The 18,156-nt window shown below is 38.3% G+C and overlaps 1 protein-coding gene across 10 annotated transcripts in view; it reads left to right on the top strand.

The window, feature by feature from the left end:
* Positions 1-6,130, top strand: part of KIAA0586 (KIAA0586 ortholog) — a 121,042-nt gene extending 114,912 nt beyond the window's left edge. For all 10 annotated transcript variants that reach the window (XM_019725810.2, XM_074327420.1, XM_074327419.1 and 7 more), the window contains one exon: positions 5,787-6,130. In XM_019725810.2, the coding sequence (XP_019581369.2) occupies positions 5,787-5,938 (152 nt within the window). In that variant the 3' untranslated portion in view covers positions 5,939-6,130. The remainder of the gene's footprint in view (positions 1-5,786) is intronic.
* Positions 6,131-18,156: the final 12,026 nt, after the last annotated feature.

Below are 18,156 nucleotides of genomic sequence, written 5' to 3'. Positions count from 1 at the left end.
AAGTATGTGAGGAGAATTGAATACAGCAGGACAGTTTAGCAGCTGCTTAAACAAGGAATTAAAGCAAGAGTAGATGAGCCCAGGGTGGACAGGAAAAATGCTTCAAGAACTCAATAAAACACAGCTGAAATACTGTACCATTTTCAGAGACAGCTGGGAAGCAACTGCATTGCTGGAACTCAGGTCTGATTTAAAGACAAGATCTGGTCAGCGTGGGGCTAAGCAAGCTCTTAGTCCTGAGCAGCCACACACACTCTAGGTAGAAACAAATCAACTTAGTTCAGCAATCATTTCCAGGCCCACTGTGTGCCTGGTGTTATGCTACAACTTTATGGGTGCCCAGGTTAATAGGATACTTAACAGGAATAACAGACCCACAACCAAATCACGATGATACAAGATGAAAAGGTCACAGATTCTTACTGTGTACCTGTAAGTCCATACTCTTACGGAATATACTGTCCAGTGGAAGTGACAGACACATAAAGAATTACAGTGCAGTTTGGTTAGTGCGGCAGTGGAGTTGCTTTAGAGAATAAGGCATCCTTAACGGAGAGGAACTCTTATGTTTCACCACTACTGCTGGAAAGACAACTCAGAAAATGTGATTTGCTAGCACATGGGGCTGGCTGTCCTTTAAGTCAATGATTCTTAAATATTTGGGAGCCACAGGCACCTTTAAGATGCAGATGGATATGACAATATGTCTCCCTCCCAAATTGTACTCATATGAAAATAATTTGCATAACGTTTCAGGATATTCACAGACACCTCTTCATCCATCCATGGACTATGGGTTAAGACCCTTCATGTACTTGAATTAAAGATTATTTGATTTGTTTCCTTTTTTATTTTAATTTTAAATGTACAGTTTATAAGAAACCAATCTTTATCTGCATGTAGAACAACCCAAATCCAGGCAATTTAAAGTTATTCTATCCATCGTCTCATAGAAGAATACCACAGATTCCTATGGATGGCTTCTGTCGTGTGCAGTGACTTCATTTGGATGAGGAGTTTGAGATACTGAAGCTACCAAGGAAACGTTTTCTTCTTTTCTTTGCTTATCTCGTGTTGTTTTAGGAGAGAATGCTTTGTTTGAATTTCTCTAAGTTTGCAAATAACAGAGATATAGTAATGGATAATCAAGTGTTTAAAGATTAGAGTCAGAATTATCCATTTCTAGATTATCCATTTCTAAAAGCCCTTTAGAAAGTTATGTATATTTTAAAAAATACACAATGTACAGGCAAAATTTTAAATGGACATTAACAATCCTTGTATTACTTAGGATGAATTAGTTTTAGTTTTTCTGTTCCTTGGTCTTATAAATCCAGTATCAGAGAACAGAAAACATAAAATTTCTTAATGAATTTTAAACATTTTTAAAGCCAAAAATTTTAAAATTTCGAATGTCTCAAAAAATATATTAAAATAAATTTTAGGAAGCTTCAAACGCATGGTCTCACTCAGTGGCATCCCAGCTTAATGGCATCCCAACTTAAATGTATGCCAGGTTAAATGACATACTGAGAACCCATAGAATCAAGGAATAGTCTGTAAAAAAAATGAAAACCTGAAAACAGCTGTTGAAACAATTACATCATAGAGTAATGACATGAGTGTGGACGTTTAAAAAGTCAAACTGTAAAAGCATAAAACTGTATTTAATGTAGGCAGAAAATTTATGTTCACTTTAGTGATGATTTATTAAGATGTTATGTCTCTTCTGTAAAAAAAATTAAACTCTGTGAGGACCATAACTGGATAGGAATGTTACTCTTTTTGCCTGTTAACAGGAATCAAAATGATGCTTTTTTTTTTTAGTGGTCCCAGTCTATAAAGTTATCTTCTAAAGTTCTTAAAACTGTGACTGTTTAGCTTATGTAGATCAACACTCCATAAAGTCTTCCCAAAATGTATATTAACAAACATCTTTAGATAAAAGTGGTGCATTTTATTGACATGACTTGTTTAAAACACAATTACTAGAATTAAAAGTAGCATATTTATTTGGAGGCCTTCTAGAGCTGTGGGTTTTTTTTCTTAGCACGTTTCAATGAACCATTCTTATCCGTCTCTCTAAAGTCAACTACCTTTTGCAGCCTCCTGAGGGTCAATGCCTCTTGGGATAGTTCTGTCTCCCAGGATAGTTACATAAAAAGTAAAGAACTAATAGGAAGAGCTAATCTGTTTTGAGTGCTTTCTCAAGAAAACACTTTACATGCATTATCCCATTTAATCCTCACAAAGCCCTCTGAGATAGGTACTTTCATCTTTATTTTATAGATGAGGAAACTAGGGTTTAGAGAAGTTAGGTAACTTTCCCGAAGTCTCGTCACTCATCATCCCTCTTACCCCTTACCTATTTTTCTTTATAACACCTATCACCTCTTGACATATTTTATGTCTATTTCCTTACTTGTTTATCATTTGCACCTATACCCAACTGAAATATGATGTCAGTGAGATTGGAGCCTTTGTTTTCACTGCTGAAATCGCCAGAGTCTAGGACAGTGCCTGCACGTATTAGGTGCTCAGTTGATGTTTGCTGAGTGAATAGATGTATGATCCCAGCTGCCCGGTTCTATCCTATTACAGAATCCATGCTGTCCCTTGCCCCCCATTCAACCGTGCTCTTGACTCTGCTCCTTCCCACGCAGAAGCTTCACACCGAGAGTCTGGATGGGACCGTTTCCAAGTGACTGGACAGTAGACCTCACTCATTTGGGCCCTAGGCTTGATCTTGACCTAACGTAAAGGGGCTTGTGCTTGAAACTTTGTCACTGCTCCTCGTTTTCGCTGCCCCTACCATTACACACCACTACTGAAATAGAATTTCCCTCAACAACCTTTAAAAGTAGTAATTTTTCATGGTAGGTAATTAAGGTATTTGATATAGGGTAGAGCAGTGAGTTGTAACTTTAGCTCTACCAATTTTGAATTAGATGAATTATACTAGGCTCTTTTTTAAAACAATCTCTTATCTGGTGTCACTCTTCACTCTTGGGTCTCTTCCTACTTATCTCTTAGACACTTCCCTTTTGTTTTCCTTTATTTCCTCTTTATTCACCTTTCTTTGTCCTTCCACCATATTTTTGTCATTTCTCATAGTCTGTTTTCTCTCCCAGATGATCACTATTCTCATTGCTCTAATTATTATATCTGTGTAGATGACAGCTATTTCTATATCTCTAAAATTGCCTTACAATCTTTGACATTTTTGCTTCCAATTGCCTGCTGGAAACATCCATTCACACATGTTGCAGGCCTTCAAATTCACCAAGTATGTAACTGATCCCAGTATTGCCCCATCTCTCTATATCACTGAGGCCTCAGACTTGTTTGTGTTCTTATTGCTACGTCCTCAGTCAAATAGACTTGTCACTTCAGAGCCATACTCGATTCTTTGTAAGTACTGAGTCTCTCTCCAAAAGATCTGGAATGTATTTCCACTCCAAGGATCATCCATACTTGCATGGACTGTTTCCATACAGCTCTCTCCTGTCTGCTTATTTTCCACACAGCTGGTAGAATTCTCTTTTCTGAAATACATTCTCTCATATTACTCCTATGTTCAAAATCTTTTGTGCCTCATCAGTGTTTACAGAATTTGGCAGTGGCCTTCCTTTAGGGCCTTCTCTCTCATCTCTCATCGTTCCTCTTATCCAATGAGTTCTTTGATATCAGAATACTCAGAGTTCCCTTAACATACTAACTTTATCTTGACTTTATTTTGTTCTTTTTGTTCATTGCCTTCCGCATCTTTTTTAATGCCCAGCTCAACTGCTACTTCCACCTCATTTAAACTCAGTATTTATTCCTGTACACGTTTATCTCCACTCCTAGGCTTTGAACTTCCTGAAGATGAGGACTATATCTTTGTCATCTGTGTTCCCTCTTAGCACCATCTTAGTTCCACACACACAGTAGGCTTGTATAGATATTGAGTTAGTCAGCATATGCTTTCAGAAAAGCCAACTTTGATATCTCTGTGCCCCAGTTGCCTTGTCTGTCTCCCAGAATTACTGTTAGGATGAGGTGAAATGACGGGGAAAAGATCATTGCAAAATTGTAATTGCTCTATAAATATAAATAACTATAAGAAATAGCATAACTTTACAATAATTGAATTTAATGTAGTCCTTGAGATTTGGAAACTTCTCCAAGATTAAAAACAAAAAAGAGTTATAGCTCTGTAACATCATTGACAATTTAATCAGTAATTTCGTGCACATAGAAAATACAGGTACATATAAAGCAATTTTGTGAAATTAGATAACACAGAAGTTAAGAAAGTCTCATATCTGTAGTTTTGTAAGTCAAAGAATGGAATATTTCTTAATAATTGGGGCAAGATAACACTTGATTTTGTGGGTTGAAAATTAATTTTGCTCTCAGCCATAGTTATACCCTGTGTTAGTTTTTACTAATGAGGTGAGCTTGGATCTGGGGTACTATTTCTCTTGGTTATTTTGTGTGTTCTGCACTATGGGTTGGTAAAATGTCAGAATATGTAATGCTATGTCCTGTAGAGATTTTTTTTCAAAGCAGTTCTTATTGTTTCTTAATTTTAGTTTTTATAATATCCTGACCGAGCTAAATTTCAAAACGTTTTTCCCTATTTAAAATATTCTATTTAAGTTGCCATAAGAATTGCTTTTTTTCTTAAAGGATTATATACAGTTTGCAATGTTGCTATAATGATACCAAATTTTAGTATCCTTCCCTCTTTTATTAAACAAAGAAGAAACTAATACAAGGTAACAAAAAGGAACAGTCTGCTATTAAAATAATCTTTGTTAGATTTCCTACTATGAAAGGAATTTGCCTTTTACAAGTATTCTGATCATCGTGGGCAGCGATGATTGAGTCATCATTGAAATCTTCAGAACTATCTACTTTCATGTGCTCCCTATAAAAATTTAATGGAAAATTTCACTTTGTTACTAGGGAAACTACTTTAAAAATATAAAGGAGTTTTAGAAAAATTACTATGACCCTTGACTCAGAGATGTCTTTAAGATTGTTTACAATAATTTGTTTTTAAGATGCTTATGTGTGTATGATAAGTCCATGAAATTTGAAAAGGGTATTTGTGGTCTTAAACAATACCAAGTTGGCATTCTTTATATTGTTAGGCAATACTTTACACTTAGAGGAATGAATTAGGGTAGATGCAGATAGGTATGCATATATGGCTCACTCTGGGTTTTAAGAGTATTGAATTCTTCATCCCACACTACGTCCTCTACTCGCTCTTACCTCGCATGTATCTGTGCCACAACTTTGGTACTCGTATACTGTCTCCGTCCACTCAGGCTGCTATAATAAAATATTACAGGAATTTATACCTCTCAGTTCTGGAGGCTGGAAGTCCAAGATCAGGGTGCCCTTCCAGGGTTCACAGCCAGCACCTTCTCATTGTGTCCTCACATGGTGGCAGGGGCGAGGGCCTCTCTTCTAAGGCACTAATCCCTTTTGTGAGGGGCACCTTCCTCATACCGTCACACCAGGCATTAGGATTTCAGCATATGAATTCTGGGCGGACATAAACATTCAGATCATAACATACACTTTTTAAATGTTGTCCCTAACTGTCTAGGGGTAGGAGTGGAAAAGAGGAAGGGTGTATTTTATCTCTGACAAGCTCTGAGCACCTTGAGAAAAGAAATGCCCTCACATGCAATCCTTGTTTTAATCCCGTGTATTATTTAGTAAAGTTTAAAGCAGATAAATACTCAAGAATACATTTGTTTCGCTGAACAAGTTTCTCCTTTTTATAGGTGGTAAAGCAGTACCACTCTTCACTTCTCAGGCATCACCTGCCAAGATGTCCGTGACGTTACCCGCAGTGAACCTGGAGGACGGCTCCCAGTCTCCAAGCATCAGCAGCATCCAGGGGGACCCAGAGTCCTCAGGAGCAGATACCTTCTGAACGGGAAGTGAGAGCCAGTACGGTATTGGTGCCACTGGTTTTGAGGTCATTTTTCTCTGGTATAAAACGATGTCTCAGACTCTTTTGTTCTTGGAGCATATTCTGAAAAATGATTTCTAATTCTTTATTAAAATGAAAAGCATAATTTGGGTATATAGGTAAAATGGTTAAATAAAGTAATTTAAATGTAAATCATCATGAGTCTGACTGTGAGTTATTTCTTAGAATCCTGAGGCAGCATGGACTAGGGGAAAGGGTATGACTTTTGACATCTAAGAATTTATCTATAATTATCTGTACGTAGCTATGAAATTGTGTTGCTCAAGGTTATTGATTCCAAATTTTTTATGACAGTAAATAATTGGAAGCAAGCTAATGCCTATCACTAAGGGACTGATTTTTAAAAGTGATAATATATCAGTACAGTGGAATACTCTACGGTACAAAAAGAATCTAAGAATGTTTATGTGTCGATGTGGAATTACCTCCTAGCTATATTGTTAAAGGGAAGAAGCCATGTGCAAAATAGTGTGTGAATTATGCTACCACTGTTTAAAACAGAAGTGGCGAGGAATCCAAATATATGGTATGTGCACACACATATACTTACATACACACATTTGCTTATGTGTGCATTAAATATCTTCGGAAGGATAAACAAGAAACTGCTAGGTTTGTCTCTAGGGAGGTGGGTTGCGTGGCTGAGTGATAGCCAAGGATGACCGTAGCTATTATACTTATTTGAATTACTGTTGTGACAGGAACAGAATTGAGGGAGGTTCATTTTTTATTATACCTTTCAAAACTTCATAGGTTATAAAACTGTGAAACATGTGACTGAATTACCTTTGAAAGCATAAATACATAAAACGAAAAAAAGCATGGCTTTGTAATCAGACATATGTTAAGTTCTCACTCCAGTTTCTTCACTTACTTGCTCTGTGATAAGAGCAAATGCACCCCTCCTTCACTTAGTTTGCAGGATAATAGTGATTACCAGTCAGGTTGGGGGTAGTACCCAGCCCAGAGCCTGGTACCAGAAAAGTGCTCAGTAAATGGTGGGTGTCATTATCTTGAGGGATTTAAGCATCTTTCACTAGAGGTGTAAGCACATGAGAAGGGCAGCCTCGCTTTAGCAAAAAAACAAGTATCTCCCTGAATTTTTTTTCTGTCACAACTGCAGTTGGAACACACAGTAAGTATAGTCATCCCTGACTTTTCTCAGCATATTTCTGGGTTCCATAGGGAGTCTCAGCCCTGGCGTCACTTTAGAACCTCTGGGAGCCTTTAATTGCTTGGCTTCCATACTCGGGTTGGATTTATTGATCTGGGGTTGGGCCCAGGCATTGGTATTAAAAAAGAAAAAAGGCCTTCCTAGATGATTTTCATGTGCACTCAAGGTTGAAAATTACTGAAGAGCGATGTGGAATTCCTTACACTTCTAGTAGGGCCCATGGCCTGGGGAACTTAGGAAAAGTTTGAGGATTGCTTCTCACTGAAGATGGAAGTTGCAAGAACCTATGGAAAGTCCTAAATGTGTCAGCCTTGTCCAGGTTTCCTTTGTGCCGCAGCTCCTCAGCCTTCTCTCAGGTATTTGGTTACTGAAATACTTCAGGTTTCACTTTAGACCCTATTTCTCTTTGCTAAGGCCTTGTAGATAGGTCTGTTTGTCGTAGTTCCCCTTAAACAAGTAGAAGAAAAATGCTGTTCTGTGGATTATAATTTGGTTTTGATGTTCATGGACAGGTCTCTGGACAGAGTGAAAGCTGAGGCAACATTTCTAAGTGCTGCTTCGTTTTAAACATTAACCCCCGTGGCTTCTGGTTTTTGGAGCCTTTTCTGTTTGGGAAAGATGTTTCTTAATTTTAGCAGAAGCATTTTTTATTTAAAGGTGCTGGTAGTTTTTTTACCTCTAACCATAAAAAGAAAACCTGCCTTTTCTAATTTTAGGGTAGAAGTATAATCTTTCATTTATTCCATTCCTCGTGCACTTGAACTCTTCTTTAAAAAAAAAAAAATTGGTGTCTGCCCATCATTATTTTGTTTTATAGGATTATTTCTGGCCAGAGTTACTCCTATATATATTTCTCCACTGACCACCGCAATCCTTTCGGTACAAAACTATGTAAATTAATGGCATTCTTGATGTTACAAGCTTTAAAAGTATTTTTATTTTATTTTATAATTTCTACCTTCTGGAGTGAACTGTTTATAAGACATGGTGCTGAGAAGAGGTGTGGACTCTATCACGATCAAGGCTGTTACTCCTGCTGGGCTTACACGCCTTCACACCGGCAAGTATTCCAAATGTTCCTTTGAGAGAAACCCTAAAATAAATTTGCACATTAATAGGCTCTTGAATAAACGCTTTCATTTTCAGAAGATGATTACTTCAGTATATTTTTTTATTATTGGCATATTTCTGGTCTCAATAATTTTTATTTTTAAATGCTAAACATATTTAGATCAATTTTATAGTTTTTCTATTAAAAACTCAAAACATTTTTCTGTAAAATAGCATTTCTTAGTTCATAGTGGATTACTGCCCCCATCCAAGAATAACTCTATAGTTGATACATTTTTTTAAATATTAAAAAAGAACATTTTCAAAACTTTAAAAAAATACCCTGATATTATCATTTCCTTATAGATGAATAACTTGAACAGTAATAGAGAATAGAATTCTTAGGATATCTGTGATGTTATTGAGAAAGAAACCCCCGGAAGTATTCTTTTCTACCATACATCCATAAGTATATCTGTTTAACAAACATTAACTGTGAAGAACATTGAGCATCGTATAGGGTGGTGCGGATACTTATGAGCCAGACTGGGCAGCCGTATCAGGGTTTGTCATTCCCCCTTTTGGTCATCTGCGTTTCCTGCAGAAGGTTGCCTGCAAGGAATTCTGTCTCTTTCTAGTATAGAATCATCATTTGGTCATCAAATATCAGTTTCACAGTAGTTTTAAAAGCTCTCTTAAAGATGCATTAGAGAACAACAGAATTTTTATAGTGAGAAATCCCATTAGTATAGTTGAGATAATTTCAGGAAGTCAGTTTTTTATTTGAGCTAGCCCATGCCTGGAGAATAGATTCCAAGTCTCAGACTGTCAAACCTTTGAGATTAATCAGCCTATGTCTGGATTTTTTAAAGCTATTTTTCCATTTTGTACTGAAGTGTTTACCTAGAAACAATAGGGAAAATCAGCCAGAAGGCAGATGTCCACTTGTGACGCCAATAAATATTGTAAAGCCATGTGATGTCCATTAATTACCAAGAGAACAAGCAAATCAAAGTTCTTGCTAGGCCTTTATAGTGTGAATGGTTTCATTTATAATTTTTCCATCGTGAGGGATAAGTTACTGATACATCTCTTAAATTCAGGGACCCCTAACCAAGGTAAAAACCCTCAAGCAAAACAATAGACTGCTCTAACTTCTCCTGGGAGTTCAGTCCTGTGAGACCTCTGAAGCGACCTATGAAGAGACTGAACAGCATTTCAAATCTTCAAAGGAGCTAGTACAGAGGCCCAGGCATAGTCCTTGGTATACACAGAGGTCACAGGTAAAGAATAGGCCTGGTGCTGCACAATTGATATGATCTAGACGTAAAGAGTTCAAAGTGTATGTCTTTTTCCCTAAATTATGATGACAACCAGTGATAACTATTTCAATTGACATTTTGTAGCCTACTTTTCCTGAACAAAGACATTTTTCTTTTTTCTTTTTCACAAGGTGTTACATTAGGAGTAAGTATTAAGTTGTAATGTAGGAGGTATTTCGTATGGGATTTCTTGGTAAGCTTGGTAACTATTTGTAAATACAAATACTATTTGTAAATACAAACACTATTTGTGTTTCCTTTGGTCTTATTCCTTAATAGTTTCGTGGGTCATGAAAGTACCATAGACACCCAGAATTATTTCAAAAGGTGATTGGGTTGATTTTTCTCTCTGGATAAAATATTGGCTGTGTGTAATTTTATATAATTAGAACAACCAGCCTGAGTACCTGGGTCTAGAGAGATTTGTTGTAGGTACTATCGTATAAAGGAGATGTTCAGGTCATATCCTTGATGGGGTTGTTTACTAGCATTAAGAAGAGGTATTCCTATGATTTGAGTGACCCCTGGAGTTGGAAATAGATAACAGTTCCATCAAGAAGTCAGCTAGCAGGGGCGGCCGGATGGCTCAGTTGGTTAGAGTGCAAGCTCTTAACAACAGGGTTGTCGGTTCAATTCCCGCATGGGATGGGGGGTTGTGCCCCCTGCAAATAAGATTAAAAACGGGAACTGGACTTGGAGCTGAGCTGCACCCTCAACAACTAGATTGAAGGATAACAACTTGGAGCTGATGGGCCCTGGAGAAACACACTGTTTCTGAATATTCCCCAATAAAAAGTAAAAAAATAAGAAATAATTAAAAAGTCACCTAGCAGATGAGGCTATGGTCTGACTCATTCTTAGAAACAAGGTAGAGGAAATGTGTTTTGGTTCAGAAAAGGGAGAGGAAAAAAAAAAGAAGTAGAGCCATAGAAAACACAGAGAAGGAAAGGAGCCCATTGGTCCACATTCACAATCTTACAAGGAAGTCAGTCCGTTTGGGCATAACAAAATGTTCTGTTTTTGTTTTATTGTCTTGGGTAAAATTTGTACTTCTGAAGTTGTCTGCTTGATCTGAAGGTCTCTAATAAGCTGTGCCTTGAAGCCATCTGCTTCTGGAGGCTTCTTTGATTAGCCTCAACTTGTAAAACAAAGCACCCCAAAACGAGGTGACTCAGACCAGCCATTGATTTATTCCTGATTCTGGATGAGCAATTTGGCCAGGCTCAGCTGGGACCGCTCTGCTCTGCTTTGCATGCTGTTGTCTGGCCTTCCACATGCATTTGCAGCCAATTGGTCATTGATGGCCTCATTCACATGGCCTGTGGTTGCTGGCTGTAGGCCTGGCAATGACCATGCGTGTGTCTCATCAACTAACAGGCTAGTTCAAGTTCATTCACATGATATTGGTTGAGGGTTCCCAAGAGCAGCAAGAGATGACAAGCTCCAATGTGCAAGCAGTTTTCAAGCCTGTTTATGTCATACTGTTTGTGCCTTGTTGGCCAAAGCAAGTCACATATCCAAGCCCAGACTCAAAGAACAGAGAAATAGATTTCATCTCTTGATGGAAAGATCTGCAATCAAATGCAAAGGAGCATGCATATGGATGGGACGACTTTGTGGCCCTTTTTACAATTTAACGTACACAGATACCTTTTCTAGTGAACCTGGTTACTGAGCTAGAACGCACATGAAGGTTTGGATGATGTCTGCATTGGAAATGTGACTTGTACGTGTCGGACATAAGACAGTGTACTAGATTAGCTTCTGACAGTATTTAGCTAGATCTGCATGCAGCAAAATATAGTGATTGGTGGAGTAGTTCCCAGTCACATAGGACATCCTGTAATGATGTCCCAGGGAGAAAATCCGTATGAGCTCTGAGGAAGTCATTGTATGGCTATTAACACGAGTGACAGAACATTCAGTGAAGGCAGACTAAGTAAGGATTTTTGATAGTTTAGAATTGGAGTCAGCAAATTTTCTCAGTAAAGGACTAGATAGTAAATATCATAGAGGCTTTGCAGGCCACATATGGTTTTTGTCACATATTCCATATCCACCCCCTTTCTTCATAAACTTTTAAAATGTGTAAGATTTTAGCTTGTGGATCATATGAAAACAGTCTGCAGGCCAGATTTGTCCCATGGGCTGTAGTGTGCCAACCCCCCTGGGACAGTTGAGCTTGTTCTTTCTACCTTTTCTGAGTGGAGAGTGAAGTTTCTCCATTAGGAGACAAACCCGGCAGAGTTCCTATATGACTGAAACAGTGAAATGAGTTCCACGGTCACTGGATAGGGAAGTAGGAATTCCTGTGTTGGGAACACAAAGCCTAGCAATATTTTCCTTCTGTCACATCTGTAGCTTTTCATCAGCAAATGGGTTTTATCCAACCTGAAAACTGACAGACTACTGATGGTCTGTATTTATAGTCCAAAGACCTGGGTGGTTGTATAAAATCCATTTGTAAATGTTCAGAGGGCCTTAAGAAGGAGATTCTGTATTTTGTCTTGCCTTCTCATGTTTACCTGGGTTATGTTGATATAAGTAAAGCATGATCCTACCCACTTCCTGGTCAGATTTTAAATTTTTTTGCATTTTTATGTATTTATCTACTTAAATTTGTTTCTTTCATGATGCAAAGCATCATGGGGCAGTTTAATTAGCAGCAGTTGGATGGATCATCATACTCTTGAGCAGGTATCAGGATCCATGGTCAGAACCCATCTTTATGGAGAAAATGTCCCTGTAGCTCTCAATATTATTTTTTGAAAGGTTGGATTGATGGTTAGGAGCCAGTTATAGCCAGTCTCAATTGAGCCAATTTTTCTTCTATGTTCAGTGGGGATAGATGTTTTTTTAGTGGAACTCGCAGTTGGGGTAATAAAAGCTGCTTGTTAGCATGTGAGTTAGCAAGGGCATTCATTGATTTCTGGGATAATGTATTGTCTATGAGTGTCTACCTTAATGGATAGGTATTTTTCAATATTGAATAGCTTTGAATGAATCATTAATATCTTTAGCATTTTTGATCAGGATACTCTAAGAAGTCAAAAATTCCCTTTGTTTCCATAGCATCTCAAAGTTATAAACAATTCCAAATTCATATCTACTATCTGTTTAATGTTTACCTTTTTTTTTTTTTTTTTTTTGCCAGAGTGCAAAGTCAAGTCAGAGCGATTAGTTCATCCACTTGAGCAGACTGAACATGAGGCAAAGGAACAGCTTTGGTAGCTGCGTGTGCAGTGGTGACTGTATCCTACAAAGGAAATGCCTTTATCATTTTAAAGGAAAGGCCCATCTAAAAATAGTATTAAATCAGGATTGACTAAGATTTGACCTGGGCGTTCTTGTGTGTAGTTTTTACTGAAGTGTATATTTTCTACAGAAAAGTACTAATTGTGAAGAGCTCAATGAATTTTCATGTATGGGTACACATACGGGTGTAAATACCTCCCAGGTAGAAATAGAACATTTCTTAGCAGCTCAGAAGGTTCCTTTGTGCCCCCTTCCCAGTCAAAACACAGCCCTCCTTGTCCAGGGGTAACCACCATTCTGACTTGTGTCACCATCAGTTAGTTTTGTTTCTTCTTGAATTTCACTTAAATGGAATCATACAATATGTAGTCTTTTTGCCTTCTTTTGTGCAGTACAGTGTCTGTGAGATTCATAGGTTTTTGTATGTATCAATCGTTTGTTATTTTTTATCACCATGTGGTATTCCACTGTAGAAATATTCCACAATTAATTTATTCACTGTACTGTTGATGAACATTTGGGTTGTTGCCACTCTTTGTTATGATGCTATGCATGTTATTGTGTATTCTGGTGGACAGATGCACTCATCCTCTTGGGTATGTTTCTGGGTAACGGGGTAGGCAGATGTTTAGCTTTAGTAGGCTCTAAGCATTCTTAATCCCCAAGGTACCACTATGCAGGCATGGATTTCTCTTCATCTAGAAGGGGAAGTAAGTGGTGGGATTACAATGTGAATGTTGTTAAGCTGTGCTTTGCAAAGCGGACAGTAGAAGGATTTCATAATCTGTGCGGCAGCTGACATAGAAAAGCTGAGTGTTGCCGAGAAGCATCAGAGATTGCACAGCATGTGGAATGCAGTTAGTGCGCTAATCAGCTGAGAGCAGAAGAGTTGATCAGTTAGCCACTGCTGCCCCCATATGCAGGCATGGAGGGTATGTTGTAGCTACCAGATCAAGAGCTGTGTTCAGATGGGCGACAAGCTTCTGGTGGGAACCTCTCTGCTGCTTTAACACTCCTATTAGGCAGCCTTGTCTTTCTGGAACAGTGAGAGAAAAGGGTTTGGCACAGTTAGGGATATGCAAAGTGTAGGGTTGCTGTGGAAAACTTGTACCTCAGCTTGCCAAGGGAAGGGCTCAGGCATCATGTCTCAGTAAGCTCTTATAAGGGCAACCCTGAAAACCCTTCAGTTGTCCTTGAGTTGGGAGCCTTGCATGTAATGGAATATTTTTTTATTTTGGAGGAGGACAGAGAGTGTCTGCCTGTAGACAGATCATGATCAATGATGGCGTTTCAAATTGTACAGTTATTTTGAGATTATGTAGTCACAAAATTTCAATTATGTAGACAGAAATTATGTAGAGTTGTAACTTTTCTTTAGACACTTTATGTTCCTTTTCTGCCAATCATATTAAGAGACATTTGAAGTCTTCCTGTGAACAACTTACATCAGAAGACCATAGCAATAGATTATCTGCCTGTTGTACTAGAGTGGATTCTCATGGAAAAATTGAATCATTAAGATCATTTGTTTGGACATTGAGAAAAATGTAAGGGCAATTCTATAAGTCCTCAAGTCCTACGATTTTTACCTGTGAAGCAAGCAAACACCAGTTCTCTTTAACTCCTGGTGATTAAAGAAGGCTGCATGCATATCCTCAGCCCTAAAATATGTACTCGTCGGAGGAATGGAGGACAAGATAGTATTTGAGTAGGAATATAATAAATCTGAGAATCATAATTCTGCTGATTTCTGTGAGGTCTCAAACAAATCAGGAGCATTTCCCATTAGTTTTATTAGTTAGCAATGTGAACATTGCAAGGACTGGTACAAGTCGAAGTAGCCTGAACTCTTAAAAAAATGGGATTGAATATAAAAATCTCTTCAGGTTTGAGTAAGGCTTGGGTAATTTAGGCAGAAGTTTATAAGGATCTAGTAGAATCTTCATAGGACAAGCATGAATAAGCCTAGCCTTAGCCTTTGGATGTGGTTCTGATTCCTAAGCTGTGGCCTTTCTAGGATTTCAGTGGAATGTTCAAATTGTTTACCAAGCCCCTTAAAGGAGGGACGTGAATCCTAAGCTCTGTCTTTCCAGTGTAGGGCGACTGCTGACAGCTCTACTCAGTGTTTTCGGGCTTTCAGCTATTGCTTGCCACTGGGTTCCTTGGATTTTCATCCCCAACGTGTGTAGGTCGGAGTCAGCTAAGAATGAAAATTTGTATGCAAATATTAGGTCTCTCCCCATATGGGGCTCCCTTCTCTGTGGAATGTCCCTGCTCAATTTCCAGGCCTGCTGAGAGCCCTGAATTCTGATTCTGACACTCGAGCCCAGCAAGAGAGCCCCTTTGCTTGGTACATCCTCCATGCCTGTGGACATTGGGAAGTGCCCCGGATCAAGGTGGATCTCAACAAGTGTGTTTTCCTTCTTTCTCGGTCTGAATATTCTCTGGTTCCTGCCTGCTTCTGGGCCCTCTCCAGGGCCTTCAAATGACTGGTTTTTAAATTTTGTCCAGAGTTTGTTACTGGCAGGCGCGTCCGTCTGTTATAAATACTTTACCATTACAGGGAGCCGGAATTGGAGAAGCAATAAAATGGTGAAGGAGAGGTAGCCTTCATTTTCTAACTTTCTCCTCTTTGCTTCACTCTCCCCTCTCTACCGCCAATCTTTCCACTACTGGTACTCGCTTAGAAAGGCCCTGGAACTCAGTAAGAAGACAGGAACAGAATAGGCTGTTGGCATGAAAAGGTGGCTCAAGAATTTGAAGAGATGGTCTCCCTTTGTGTGTAAGTCTCCTCTCATCAGTGGTATCCTAACATACTACAGGCATAGTTGCAAATCTGACCATTTAAAAACTAAGATGCACAGGCCCCACTCCACACCTATCATCCCAATAGCTGGTGGGAGGGCCCAGGTGATTCTGATGGTTAGGCCGGATTGGGACCCATTACCAGAAGAGGCAGACCTCAAGTATTTCTTGAATGAACAAGTGAATGAATGAATGCATATGCACAGCTGACAATGGTTCATTCACACAAGTTAAAACTGCCTCCTCTTCCGCAGGCTGGCTCTCATGCATACGGAGTTGTTGAGGGCTTGTCCGAGTGTTGTGGAAACTACTATCAGCCAGAGTGTGTTTTGACAGTGATATATGATGCCTTGCTTCATGGGAAATAGTTCAGGAACAGCCAGGAAGTCTAAAGTCCATTGAGAATGTGTTAAATGTGAGGTGTCCTGTTAGGTTTCTCAATCTCTCAACAGTCTTGAAATTTGTTTGTCCTTGTTCCAGTTTATATGCTCCTGGAAAAAAGGCCTTTTATTGTCCTGCATCTGTCACTTAAAGATATCCTTAACTCAGGAAACAAACCTCACTTATCTTTAGAAGTGTTTTACTTGGATCAAAAAGCAGCTGAATACAAATGCTTTATGATGCCTGAAAAATAACACCCAGAGGTACAGTTCTAAAGTGACTTTGAAATCCTCTTCTTTTAATAAGAATCTCCTCCTTTGGGAGGATAATTTTTTAAGAGGTAATAATCTGGTTCTTAGCATTAACCTAAGGCTCCTTTGCTATTAAATGTTGTAAACAAAGTTCTTGCTTGTAAGATGAAGTTGCTTGCAAGTTTCAGGGATGTTAAACTTCCCAATAACAAAAGGGGCATGTGCTTCACAATGAATTGCTCGCCTCATTCTGTGACTGCATTGCAGGCCTTTGGGGTAGCACAGGGAGACCATCCACTGAAGGGCTCATGTAGGGATGACGGGATATGGTTCCCATTCTCCAAGTGCTAAAGATGGCGTAAGTTGCCCCTTAATCGATTTCTAGAAGGTACATCATTGTATCTTTACTTTCAATGCATGTCTATTGCAGTAACCCTAATCAATAATGAGAAAGTGTGTGTGTGTGTGTGTGTGTGTGTGTGTGTGTGTGTTGTGATTTTTCTTTTCTGATGCACAAGCAATAAACCATAGTTTGATTTTCAGTCGGTTCTCCTTTTTCTTGCTACACATTCACATCTGGATTTTCTCTGTTAGAATGTAACTTCCTGTGAAGCAGTGAGGATGATTTTTAAAGAAAAAATAAACATAACACCCTCGCACGAGACCATACATCATCCTTTAATACACAAAAGTGTTTTGATACTTATTAATGATAATTGTATGTACCAGTTTGGAGCCTTGGGAAATCATGAATTATATAAACACAGCTTGAATTGGCACCTCTTTGCCACCTATTTTTCCAATAAAGGATCAAGTAGGTAAAAGAAAATATCTATTTAGAAACTTTATCAACATATATTCTTTTTTATGTTAGAGTTTTCTAAAGTCTTTGCTCAGCATTTTTGTTTCATTTGATTTCATCATCCACATAGAATGGAAAACTAATTAAGAAGAGGAGTGGGGTTAAAATGTGTTTTGGGGGCAACTAAAGAATTTTAAATGTGTACTTTAAATTCAAATTGCATCGATTCTTTTCCCAGCTCTATGAGCATAAGATTTCATGAAAAGGCCCCGAAATTCCCTGTCTTTATGGGATTTTTCCTTAATCTCCCTGTTTTTCTGTGTTTTTTTTTTTTTCTTTCTCCTTTAGAATGCTAAGTATCCTCCTTCTCTGGAGACTAAATTAGGTGCATCTTGAATTCATTTCTTAGAACATAAGAAATCTTTCTCTTCCCCATAAGCTGTCAGTACCATTTATATTTTAAATGAAAGGCAACCCTTTTCCTGAAGGAGGAACTCCATCTTTCTTTGGGGATTATCTAAACAATGTCACGTGTCCTCTTTTCTCTGTTCCATCTTCACATGAGAAAGCATAAATCATGTAACCCAACAAATAAACACAATTGACATGTTATTTCTCTTTCTATAGAGACATCAGTTCTTTTAATCTCCTATTTCTCGCGAGCAGGCCTACTTTAGAGGACTGAAATCCTAATGTATACACAATAGTATTGTATAAGTAAGAAAGAAAATTCTAATGGATCTGTATGTTAGAGAAATTTAATGTAACATGACTACATGAATACCTCTTGCTGTTTTGCTTCTCTCATCCTGGCTGGCTATAAAAACCAGAAAGCATTCCTGCTGAAAGGAAAAGAACAGCTAGCTAAGAGGAAAATCTTACCATGAAGTGCTGGCAATGCTTGGTGCCAAGAACCTGAGACTTTCTTTCAAGCATGATGTTTCATTGTTAAGGTTTTATAAGAAGTTAGCTTTAACCTATTAAGAAAAGGGTGATTTGGAAATATGGGGAAAGGGGCAATTTTGCCCCATTCATTCTTCTCTAGTATAAACAAGGTATGAGACTAATGCTTTCTTATAATAACACGGAACTCTGAACTAACAAAAGAGGTGCAATTA

Source organism: Rhinolophus sinicus, linkage group LG03, assembly GCF_036562045.2.
Source record: "Rhinolophus sinicus isolate RSC01 linkage group LG03, ASM3656204v1, whole genome shotgun sequence".
In the NCBI taxonomy this organism is placed as follows: Eukaryota; Metazoa; Chordata; class Mammalia; order Chiroptera; family Rhinolophidae; genus Rhinolophus; species Rhinolophus sinicus.
Note: the sequence above shows the minus strand (reverse complement) of the source record. Positions and strands in the feature narration are given on the sequence as shown.